Source organism: Aythya marila (genome assembly GCF_965140915.1).
Source record: "Aythya marila genome assembly, chromosome: 21".
NCBI classification, from domain to species: domain Eukaryota; kingdom Metazoa; phylum Chordata; class Aves; order Anseriformes; family Anatidae; genus Aythya; species Aythya marila.
In genome coordinates, this window is record NC_139062.1 from 1,731,344 (window position 1) to 1,742,583 (window position 11,240).

Below are 11,240 nucleotides of genomic sequence, written 5' to 3' on the forward strand. Positions count from 1 at the left end.
TGGTTCTGGTTCACAGAAAGCACTTCATTTTTCAGAAATAATCACAGGGCAGCAGTGTGTTACAATAAGGAAGGAAAATGCACAAAATCCTGAAACCCTGCAGAAACAGGAGTTCTGAATCAGAAAATCCTGCAACTCTACAACCCATGTCCCAGAGATAGCTCACAGAAATAACAAGTGTTTTGAGCCTTGGTTCTCTGATTTTTGAGGTCAATCAAGTCCCAAGGGCACAACATAATGCTGTTCTGCAGCGTTAACCATTTCTGTGGAAAACACTGTGCTTTCTTTTTAAAAGATAAGGAATAACATTGCTACAACAGGATGAAAGCAGTGAAAAATAACATAACTACCACTTTTAAAGACAGCAGAATTTTCTAATACTATCAGAAAAATCTGTTTCCCAGTCTAAATCACATTGCTCATGCCATTTATAAGAATGTCTCTTTATAAAATTCAAAAAAAAACTCTATCGGAGATGCCACAGCATACAGTTTATCTGAGCCATTCTCTACCCAATGGTGGGACCTCCATCACCCTTCCTGTCCTCCCCAAGCCCTTACTGGATGTGATGCTCAGGATCATTCCTGAGCCCCGTGCTCAGGCTGCCCGGAGGCTCCCTTTCCACCACCCCACATCCCAGCTGGCAGGATGGGGCCGCGTGCTGGAGGAGCCCCCCGGTGCCTGCACCGACCCCATGGGGCCCCGCCACAGCCCCCACGGCACCTGAGGATCAGCAGGGGCAGACTTTGTGTTCATAACAGGGACACCACAGCACAGCCGTCCTCCCCCCTGCCCTACCTTGCTGCTGGCCCCAGCGCAGACGACGTACTCCAGCTGGAAGCAGACCCCGAAGGCTGGGTGCGGAACCATCTCGCTCAGCTGCAGGCGGCTCCTCAGCAGCAAGGCCTGGCCCGTGGCACTGCGGAGAGAGAGGAGGAGGAGGAAGAAGGCTCGGCTGCAGCCCCATGGGCAGCACAGGGAGGGGAACACGGGCAACTCTTACCTGGCTGTGGGGCCATCGGGCTGACCGCGGGCCACATCTGCCGTTGGCAGCAGCACGGCCACCTGCGGCGCCTGGACGAAGCGCAGGCCGTTGTGGACGCCGACACGCAGCCGCCGCTCCTGCACCCACAGCATGCTGCCAGCAGGCCGGGTGCTCACCTGCAGCACCGGGGGGACAAGGGGGTCAGGGACAGACCGACAGCGGCCCTGCGCCCACAGCGGGTCCCAAGGAACAGACCTCCCGTATCGCCATGGGAAACCAGCCCCAAGAGGGGCTCTGCATGGCCCGGTGCATGATGCCACAGGGGCACTCAGCACCCAAAACTGCACAAAACGTATGGTCAGACTGAAATGCACCTGCCCCACAGTGAGTTCTAGGTATTAACATGTTCCATCTTTACAGCAGCCAGCGCAGGCCTGACAAATAAGCAGGCCTTGGCAGGAGGCCTCCCTGCTCACAGCACTGCGATGCAGAAGGAAGCTCATGAGAATGAGCATCAAATCTTTTCTTTGCCTTCTTCGTAGCAGAGCTGAGCTAAATTCTGCTGATTAGTGTCTGGATATTCAACATAAAACCTACACAAAGCACCTGTGTACTACTAATCCAAAAGAATCTACAAGATAAAGAAAAAGGCTTTCACAGCAGAAAAAAAATGGACATTCTAAGCAAAACAAACACTCCAGTGCAATTTGTCCGAATGCTTCCTCTCTAGCTGAAAACACAGCAGTGGCATATTGCTCATTTGCTGTACTTTCTCCCAGGGTAATTATACTGGCACTACCTTAAGCAAGCGGTCACTGTTCAGTAACTCCAGCAGCTCCTCCTCGAATTTCTCCAAAGAAGGGTACAGCCTGATGGAGAGCTTGTCCAGGTAGCAGGTGACCGACTTCATGAGCCGCGGTTTCAGAAAGCAGTCACCTGCAAGACAAGAGGCCGGCCGTGGGTAACGCTGCAGAGCCAGGGGCAGTGCTGGCTCGGAGGCCTCAGACCAAACCTGAGCAGCAAACAGCACCAGGACAGGCGCAGGACAGCAGTGTGCCCCCAGCACCCCACAGCAGGAACCCGCACAGCCCTGGCTTTTCAACAAAAAAAAATGAACAGAACAGGTAGCATCCCTAGCCAGTGAAGCCCCATTTTGATGTGCAAGCACAAGCCAGGAGAGCTGGGTGGGATTTCAGTGCCAGAGGTTTTCTTTTGCCAGCCATGAGGTGGGATCGCTGCTCTGCACCTACACACGGCTCCGTGCACACAGACCCCTGCCACGGGACACAGGGATGTGTAGCAGGTGCCAGAGCTGCTGGGTTTCATCCTGCTGCCAGTCTGAGGTCAAGGGCTCCTCCAGCCATCCCCAGGTTCAGCCTCGTGCAGGGCCCTCAGCAGCACCAGGGACCCACCTGCTTCGGAGACCTCGCTGTACTATGCACGGCTTTAACCTTAATTGAAGCAACCCAAGAACTGGTTAACAGCAGGGTTTTCCATGCAGTAAATTGGAGAATAATTCCTCTGCCAAACTGATGGTACTGTCTTTCTGTTCTTTGAGTTTCCAGATCACGTCATTTCAGTCAGATCAACCCGAACTGCAAGGCTGGCATCCATAAGGCAAGATTTATGAGGGCTGCGTGTGGGAGAAGCTCATCCCTCTGGACCTGCCAGCTCTCTAACTACCCAGAGCACCACCACGAACAAGGACAATCTTAAACAAGCTGCACGGGCTTCTCCTAAGACTCCTTCTGAATGACTCTAATTAAACCAACCATTATTTATCCCTTGCATTTTCCCAGGAGCAAAGCAATTAACAGAGAAGAGAGCAGAATGAAGCCACGCAGACATATTTCAGGACTGGATACAAATGCCACGATTGCTTCTCCACCACAGGGGAGTTCCAGAGAAGTCCGTGACATTTCTGTCCACGTAGAAAGCAGAGAGAATGAGCCCCACAGGTCACGTTGGTGTTCTGGGGGCTGTTTTTAACACCCTGAGCATAGAAGAGAGATCGTAAAGCCAAAGAAGAGCAGTAGGACCTGTGGATCCTTCACCAATACACAAACTGAGCCTGCAGCAGGGGGAAAGCCTCCCATAGGCACCTGCAACCCACCCGGCTTGGCTGGTGACCCTGGGGACTCAGAACACAACCAGCCCTGGGCTGGGCACCCACAGCAGGCAGCCAGCACTGCCAGCACATGCACAGCACCACGCTGAAGGGACATCAGCAGGCACCACTGGGGCTCAAGCAGAAAATATCCAGTGTGGCTTTGAAATCAGATAAGTCACAAACCAAGCTCACTGCAAACCTTTCTTCTTTCTTTGTCACTTTTTTCCCCCGATAACTTTTGCACATCACTGCTGCACAACTCAGGATGCTGCAGCAGCGAGGTACAGATGCCTGCCTGCTCCGGCTGCCAGCAGGTTTGGTTTGTACAATTAAAACGAATCAATGCTGCCTGCAAGTAGAGCAGGGTGAGAGGAGAAGGCCAGCAGGGAGCAGAAGCCTGGCTCCGACAGGCACACACTGGAGCCACTCACAGGGGCCCAATTTCACAGCCAGGGAGGCAGAGGTGCACGAGCAGGACTGCAGGAGCAGCCCCGAGCAGCGCTGTGTCACGCTGCAGTTTGATACCCGCAGCAGAGGGACTCAAGGGGCCCTTACTCGTGTCTCCGTGTGCAGGGAGCAAGCCAGGGATTTTCTGCAGCCCAGACACCAGAAGGTTTTCAGGCAGGAGGTGAAATATCGTCTCCAGGGGCGGGTGGGGCTTCAGGGTGTACTGCAGGTGGCTGTTCTCCATTATCGTCATGTACTTGTTCTCTAAATAGGAGAAAACATTATGAAATGACAAAATCAACGGGAAGAGAGCTTTACAGTGCTGCTGTCAGTTGAAAAAATTATCAATAAAGGCACGTTTCATGAACAAAGCAAAACCTGAATTTGACAAGTCAATGTTTTTCCTGCTGACAATACACCACATTCCTGAACACGGACTCCCTGTTCCCCTAAATGACCCTGTGCCAGGGAATTTACGGCAGTCTGTGGCAGCAAGAGTAAAAGATGGGGAAAACCAAACCAACATGAGCTCTGATGGGCAGTGCATGTTCCCAGGCAGCACAGCACATCCTCTGGCCACAACCCACTCACTCCCGAGTTGCTGGGAAGCACATGTTGTCCACCAGCACTGCACATCAACATGGCACAGCCCCAGGGTTTTTGGAAGAGCCTTAAGACACTTCTCTGCTTTCCAGCTAAGAAACATGAATATTTTCTCAGATTTAAGAAGTTAAACCATTTTCACATCAAATGGAAAAAACAGAGGTGCTCTTCCTTTCTGGCTAGAAGGAACACACACTATTTCTAGCAACTGTGCTGACACCCTGAGTGCTTGGGAAGGAACATCACTCAGAGGCAGATTATTCCTCTCCAACAGCACCAGACCCAAGATGCCTTCTCCAGGCAAAAAGCAATGTATCGACAGCAGAAAGCTTTCCGATGGGCTGTCAGGGGCAGGCGTAACATTCACCATTTTTCAAACATCTTTAATAACCATCAGTACAGGGTAAGCACAGAATTTGTCCCCGTCACTCGTCAGTGCATCTCAGCCTCAGCACCAGCAGGCACGTGTGTATTTCCAGCACAAGGACACCTCCCCGCTTTGCTAGACACAGAGAGGCATCTCGCACAAGGTGACTTTCATTGGGGAGCCTCACCTGGGACAATGCAGCTATCAGCTTCCAAATCCAACACATCTTTTTGGAACAGAAACCCACAAGCCTTACATTTTCTTTCTACTGCATTGCTTAGAAAAGCATTTCCCCTCTATACCCATTTCCCCTGAAGCGTGCCAAAACAGTACAAAATTTCCTTTGCTTTCACTGCGCAATAGGGATCACTTCTCAAAGTGAGCCCAAGTAATAACCATATATTCAAACAAACAGTTATTTTTTCATCAGATCTGACTCATGTTCTTAATTTTTTTTTTTACCATGGTACTGAAACCCACCGTGCAACTCCAGTGCTTGAAAGGAGAAGGCACGCTTCTGCTTAGCACTGCGAGGGCACAGACCGTGCACCTTTGGCCTCCAGCAAACAAACACGATACCTATTTGGATAACAAAAACTGCAACGAAAGGAGTGATGCTAGTATCTCGCTGCTGCTTACTTTCTACAGGGTCCTGGAAAAGTGGGTGCAGTAAGGCACGCGGTGTCCCGTGGTACAGCTTGAGTCTGAAACCAAAGAGCATGAACCAAACGTGAAGCATTCCATAAACTCATCCTGAAGCACATTTCCTGCAACTCTTCTGCTCAAAAAAAAAAAGAAGCCGAAGTTCCTACTCTCTAACATGATAAAAACAGTACAAGAAAGATATGCATCACTTAATAACCCCACCATTGATTTTCTAATAACAAAACACTGTTTTCTAAAAGCTAGGTTAGTCTCTGCAGCCCCAGGACCACCTTTTCTCCCCCCCAGAAGCAATCACGCCCCACTGTGCAGGCACGCCCTGGGGCTGGCAGTACCTACACTCTGTCCTTGGCGGCCAGGTCCGTGGGATCCCACCTGCTGTCGAACAGGGGGATGAGCCCAAAGCCACACGACAGATCCTGGGAGAGCCCCTCCAGTGTCTGGGCTGTCGCCACCACCTCCACCACAGCCGTGATGCTGGGGTGGTTCAGCGAGGTGTGGAAGTAAACGGCCTGGAGGAGAGACAGGGAGGAAGGAGAGAAGGCATCTCAGAGCTGCTGGCAAGGACATGTCACACAGCGAGCACTGCAGAGAGAACAGGGAGGAGGAGACGACGATGCCTGTTTTGCAGGATGTGCATGGTGCCAGGTCCAGTTAAAGCATCAGGCTGGGTGTGTCATGGGCTGCAGGAGCCCCCGAGCCCCAGTAGCACAGCACAGGGCAGGGGTGAAGGGGACAGGACACAGGTCACCTCCCAGGGACAGGATTTACAGCGGGGTTAATCTTTCTATTAAAAACTCATTATCGCGGTGTCCCAGAGAAAACATTTGCTGTAATCACAGACTGTCAGGTAGGGATAACAGAGAGAGACATTATCACATCATCCCCGAGAAATAAATCGTTATTCTATTATCTTTTATTGCAAAATGCTGAAACAATGACCACCAGCAGCTGACAAGTGGCCAGGCTGCAGGAGACTGATGCCATAACTTGCAACGAAAAAAAGCCGTTCAAGTGAATCCACTGTTAAAATAAGTTTACAGTTGTCTCCTTAAAAGCTAACAGGCTCAATAACGCTTTCTTCTCTGCTGAGCCCTACACCAAGGCAGCACAAATCCTCCTCCCAGCAGAGGTAACCTCGTGTTTGCCATCCTCGTGGGGACACACTTGCCCTGCCCAGAGACCTGCTGCTGAGCTCGCTCCCCTGGTGACGCTGTGGTCACGGGGATGGTGCTCAAAGCACAGGCTGTGCAGCACGTGGAACACTGCACTGGTTCTCTCTCCTTGCAGCACTCCGTGCCTTAGTTTCCTCCATCTCTATTCAAAAAGCACGGGTCGAGTGATGATTCAAACACCCCAGGAAGAAATGCATATGCCAGTGTCCCTCAGATGCCATCCCCGATTTAAATAAATCAAGGAGCACGGCTCTAATCTATGCTAAACTTCATCCTCGGCGCAATGCATTGATTGAAGTGGAAATAAAGGTTATAATTAGACAGTGTCCTGACCAAGGAGATGAAATCTCAGCTGCAATCGATGTCCGTGCTGCTGGGATCTGCAGCCTCCCCCCTGGCTGTGCAGAGCAGCAACAGGAGCAGTGCTGCCAGCTGCACACCCGAGGGCCTGTGCAAGGTTTTGTCTCAGGGTAGCAGGCAGGACAGGAGACGCTGTGTTTTGCTGATAATCCTGACAGATAAAAGCATGGCTTTGTGCAGGTTTAATAACAGGTAATGAAAAAAGAGCTGCTGCTGGTGCTGCTGCTCAGTCCCTTCCCATGTCTGAACAAACACTGCACTCTGCTGCTGGCACAGCGGCACAGCAGGCAGCAGCACGAGCCACCGGCTGCTACCACGGCACTGCCCAGCCTGAGCTCACAGGAGGCCAGAACCTTCCTAAAATAATAAATTGTTCATAAAAGATTAATAACTGCGCCTTAATGGACAGCATCTGAGATGTACCTAGCCAAAAGATTACGAAGCACCAGAAGGAAAAGGGGTTCTTGTTGCTGTTTCCTATAGTAAATGCATATGTAGAGAACAGTGGTAAAATAAACTGCTGCAGAAAAAGCTCAGCAGGGAAAATAAGCACAGCATAAGACAGACAATGAACCAGAGCCCGTGAACACTTGGGAGATGCTATTTTAAAATGCTCATGCTATTTTAAAACAGCACGCTCTCCTGCTCCACCCTGGTGCAAAGACAAACGGCTCAGGTTAAATCCCTGCTGAACACCTCTCCTGCAGCCCAGCCCGCCCAGGAACGGGTGCTCGCCCCCTACCTCGTTGAACACCACCCTGGGGCGCTGCTGCGGGGCACTGCGTGGGGTCCTGGTGCTGCTCCGCCACGTCTTGCCAAAGAAGTGGTGATAGGTGACATCGAACAGGGACAGGCGCAGCTGGAACTCCACGGCCACTGAGCTGCCTGCCGCTTGCTGCAACACACGGAGAAGAACAGGAGCAGTGTCCTCCCTGCCCCCAGACACAGGCAAAACACCCTGCACAAAAGCACAGCTAGCTCCTGCTTCCTAAACGATGCTGAAGAAGCACGTGTGGGGCCAAAGTGTGCCTTCACAAACTGCCATCGTTCTGCCTGCATGCAGAAACTGCTGTTCTAGAGCCAGCTGGGCCATCTTTTTTAAAGCAAGATATTAAAAAAGGCCAAGCAAAAGCTGGACACAGTATTAAACATCTCAAAGTGATAAAGTATTTCTAAAATGTGACCCAGAGATTTTAATGTAAAAATGTTTACCTGCATTAAAAACCTACATGTAAAATTGTAACACTCATAAAAACACATGGAATTTAGATACGGCCCCAGTTCACATTACTGGGAGATTTACAGTTAGCTCCCCTGCCAAAAACAGTAATTTTGTTGTAATCTCAATCTCTCTGAGCTGTGGCCTGAAAACACAGCAAGTGCAATCCTCCTGTTGGCACCACGATGAGCAGAAACCAAAGGCTCAGCAGGCAAACGCTGACGGTAAAGCACTAAGTGACTTTCGTGGCCAAGTTGGAGTGACACATTTTGTGCCTGTCATTTCTGATTCTCAATATTGTGAGCAGCGGTACTGAAAATGAGAATGTTTTTCAGTTCTGAGCTTGGTTCCTACCTTTAAAATCTTTATAAAAAAAAAAAAACAACCTCGGAACATGAATTTGTGCATGGCCTTGCCTCTTCAGCAAGCACAGGATCGGGCAATCAAGAACGAACCAGGCAAGACCAGGCTGCCTCTGCCTATCCGGGGGCACAGCAGCAACTCCTGCCCAAGCCCCACTACTGCGAATCTCATCTGGAGAATTTCCACCCTCGCAAGTTTGCAGCAGCGTCCCATTTTTCTAATGGGTACGCAGGAGGATTTTGAACCAACGTGGCATTTTTCTGCAAAGGCTTTGGGGTGTGTGTGCTCTTTTGTTTTTTTCAGCCAGCCCAAGGCCACCAGCAGAGCACTCCTTTACCTGCGTAACAACAGTCCCCTCGATGTACTTCAGGACGCACTGAAAAGCCGTTGACTCCTTCGGGATATTCCGCCTCCGCTGTGAGTGGGGAGGAACAGCGAGGTTTTGCAGAAAAATCCTTTCCCACTCGCTCATCTTGATGCTCAGAAGGTCACCTCTTCCTCTAGGCATCTGCTACAGAGAACGTTCATCTGGAAAAGAAAGCCTGGTTCAGGGGAGCGCACGCGCAGAAGATGGCACACGAAAGCTGGCATACGGAAAAACACTCGTAAGTGGCAGAGCAGCACAGATGTACGCTCCCAATCCTGCGTGTTTTATAAAATTCCTGGGCTCTCCGCCACCCTCAGATTGTGGACACGGTGGCCTTCCCTTTGGAAGCCAAAAAGCACGACTGTGAGGAGCCACCGAAGGTCACCCAAGGGTACGGGGAGCTGCTGCTGCTGGCGGCCCTGCAGCCCCACAGGGCTCCCCCTGCCCCACGCTGCCACGCACCCAGGCCAGGGGCTCTGCCCCATGGCAGGGGATGGAAAAGTAGGGTTGGAGCAGAGCAGGAGCAGGGGAAAACACCAGGGCTGGATGCCCCAGCACACAGAGCACACGTAGCACATGCATGCACGGCACTGGAAGTGCAGAGGTGGGACCATAGAGCTCAGTGTGCAAATACACACATGTGCCAGGTACTTACACACCACACCGTGTACTTACCACGCGCGTATCACTGCCACAACACCATGTCCTTAAACCCCACACCGTGCATCACACACACCTGTGCTGCGTATCACACACTACGCCGTGTGCTTACACACACCTAGGCTACCTATTACACACTGTGCCTTGTACCACACGCACGATGCTATGCACTTACACGCCTGTGCCATCTATCGCAGGCACCACGCCGTGTCCTTACACATACCTGCCATGTAATTACACACCGTGCTGTGCACTTACACACCTGTGTTCCCCACAGATGCCATGCACTTACACACACCCCTGTGCCCCAAACACCCCCATGCCGTGTCCTTACACCCCTGTATCACGTACCTACACCCCTATACCACACACTTACACACGCTGTGTACCCCACACCCCTATACCATGTACTTACACCCCCATACCATGTATTTACACACACCTGGTGTACTTACACCCGTGTCGTGTACTCACATCCCTATACCACATACCTACACCCCTATACCACATACTTACACCCACCCCGTGCACCCCACACCCCCATACCACATACTTACACCCCTACACCACATACTTACACCCCTGTGCCGTGCACTTACACCCCTACACCACGTATTTACACCCACCCCGTGCACCCCACACCCCCATACTATGTACTTACACACACCCCGTGTCCTTACACCCCTATACACACACTCACACCCACGCCCTGCACCCCGCACGCCCCCCGCAGCCCCTCCCGGTGCCGGTCTCTGCCCGTGCCCTCCCCCCGCCACCCCAGGGCCCCACCGGGCACCCCCCGAGCACCCCCCGGGCACCCACCGGCCCCGCCGCCATCTTCCCGGGCGCCACCACCGCGGGGCCGGGGGGTGCCGCCGCCCCCCTCCCTCCTCCCCACCGCAACCCGGAGCCTCCCGACCCCCCGGTACCGGGCAGAGGCCGCGATCCCAACACCGGGCGGTGGTGTAGGGGTAGGGGGGGGGGGGAACGGAGCGGCCGGGGCCGGGCGGGAGGCGGCGGCGGCGGCTCCCCCCGTGCCGGGGGTGGTCGGGCCCCGCTCGGCGTCGGGTTACTGGGGCGATGGGCGCCGCCCCGCGGGGGAGGCGCCGCTCGGCTCCGCTCGGTCCCGGCTCCGCTCCGCGCCGCTCGCTCCGGCCGCAGCGCCCGCGCCGGTGAGCGGGGACGGGAGCGGGGAGCGGGGAACGGGCCGGGACCGGGACCGGAGCTGAGGGACGCGGGGCTGGGGGGGGCTGGGGGGGGCTGGGGGACACCGGGGCTGGCGGCGGGGTCTGGGCGCGGGGGCTGCGGGGCTGGGGGCGGCGGGCGCGGGGCTCGCGGGGGTCCCGGGAGCGGCGCGGGGCCGGCGGCTACCGGCGGCCCGGTAGGGGCCGGGGGCGGGGCCGCGCCTTTTGTAGCCAATGGGCGCCGCGCGGGGCGGCCGCGATTTGCATGCGGCCGGAGGAGCAGGCGGCGCAGCCAATCAGCGGCGGCGGGGCGGGGCCTGCCCCCCACGAGGGCGCCGAGATGAACCGAGCCGAGCCGTGCCCGAGCCGTGCCGTACGGTACCGAGCCGTACCGAGCCGTGCCATGCCTGTACAGTGCCTGAACCGAGCCGTGCCGTGCCGTGCCATGCCGTGCCGTACATTTCCGTGCCAAGCCGAGCCGTGCCGTGCTGTGCCTGAACCGTACCGTGCCGTGCCGGAGCCGTACCGGGCCATTCTGTGCCCTACCGTTCCGTACCGTGCCATACCGTACCGTTCCGTACCATTCCGTACCGTACCGTGCCGTGCCGTACCGTGCCGTGCCCGCCCTCACCCCGATACCACCCAGCCGTGAAGTCGGTGCCAGCCCCCAGCAGGGCGCGTTCCCGGTTCCCGGCGCCAGCACCCCCGGGGGCTGCACGCACCCAACGGAGCTGCCC

At 54.4% G+C, this 11,240-nt stretch overlaps 1 protein-coding gene across 1 annotated transcript in view; it reads right to left on the reverse strand.

The window, feature by feature from the left end:
• NPHP4 (nephrocystin 4) overlaps window positions 1–10,152 on the reverse strand; it is a 31,798-nt gene extending 21,646 nt beyond the window's left edge. Inside the window, exons 1-9 of the mRNA XM_082777209.1 lie at window positions 10,142–10,152; window positions 8,630–8,820; window positions 7,453–7,605; window positions 5,515–5,687; window positions 5,152–5,216; window positions 3,651–3,806; window positions 1,785–1,921; window positions 1,004–1,161; window positions 799–919 (exon numbers count right to left, since the gene is read on the reverse strand). Coding sequence (XP_082633335.1) covers window positions 799–919; window positions 1,004–1,161; window positions 1,785–1,921; window positions 3,651–3,806; window positions 5,152–5,216; window positions 5,515–5,687; window positions 7,453–7,605; window positions 8,630–8,800 — 1,134 coding nt within the window. The 5' untranslated portion in view covers window positions 8,801–8,820; window positions 10,142–10,152. The remainder of the gene's footprint in view (window positions 1–798; window positions 920–1,003; window positions 1,162–1,784; window positions 1,922–3,650; window positions 3,807–5,151; window positions 5,217–5,514; window positions 5,688–7,452; window positions 7,606–8,629; window positions 8,821–10,141) is intronic.
• Between the last annotated feature and the right edge of the window lie 1,088 nt (window positions 10,153–11,240).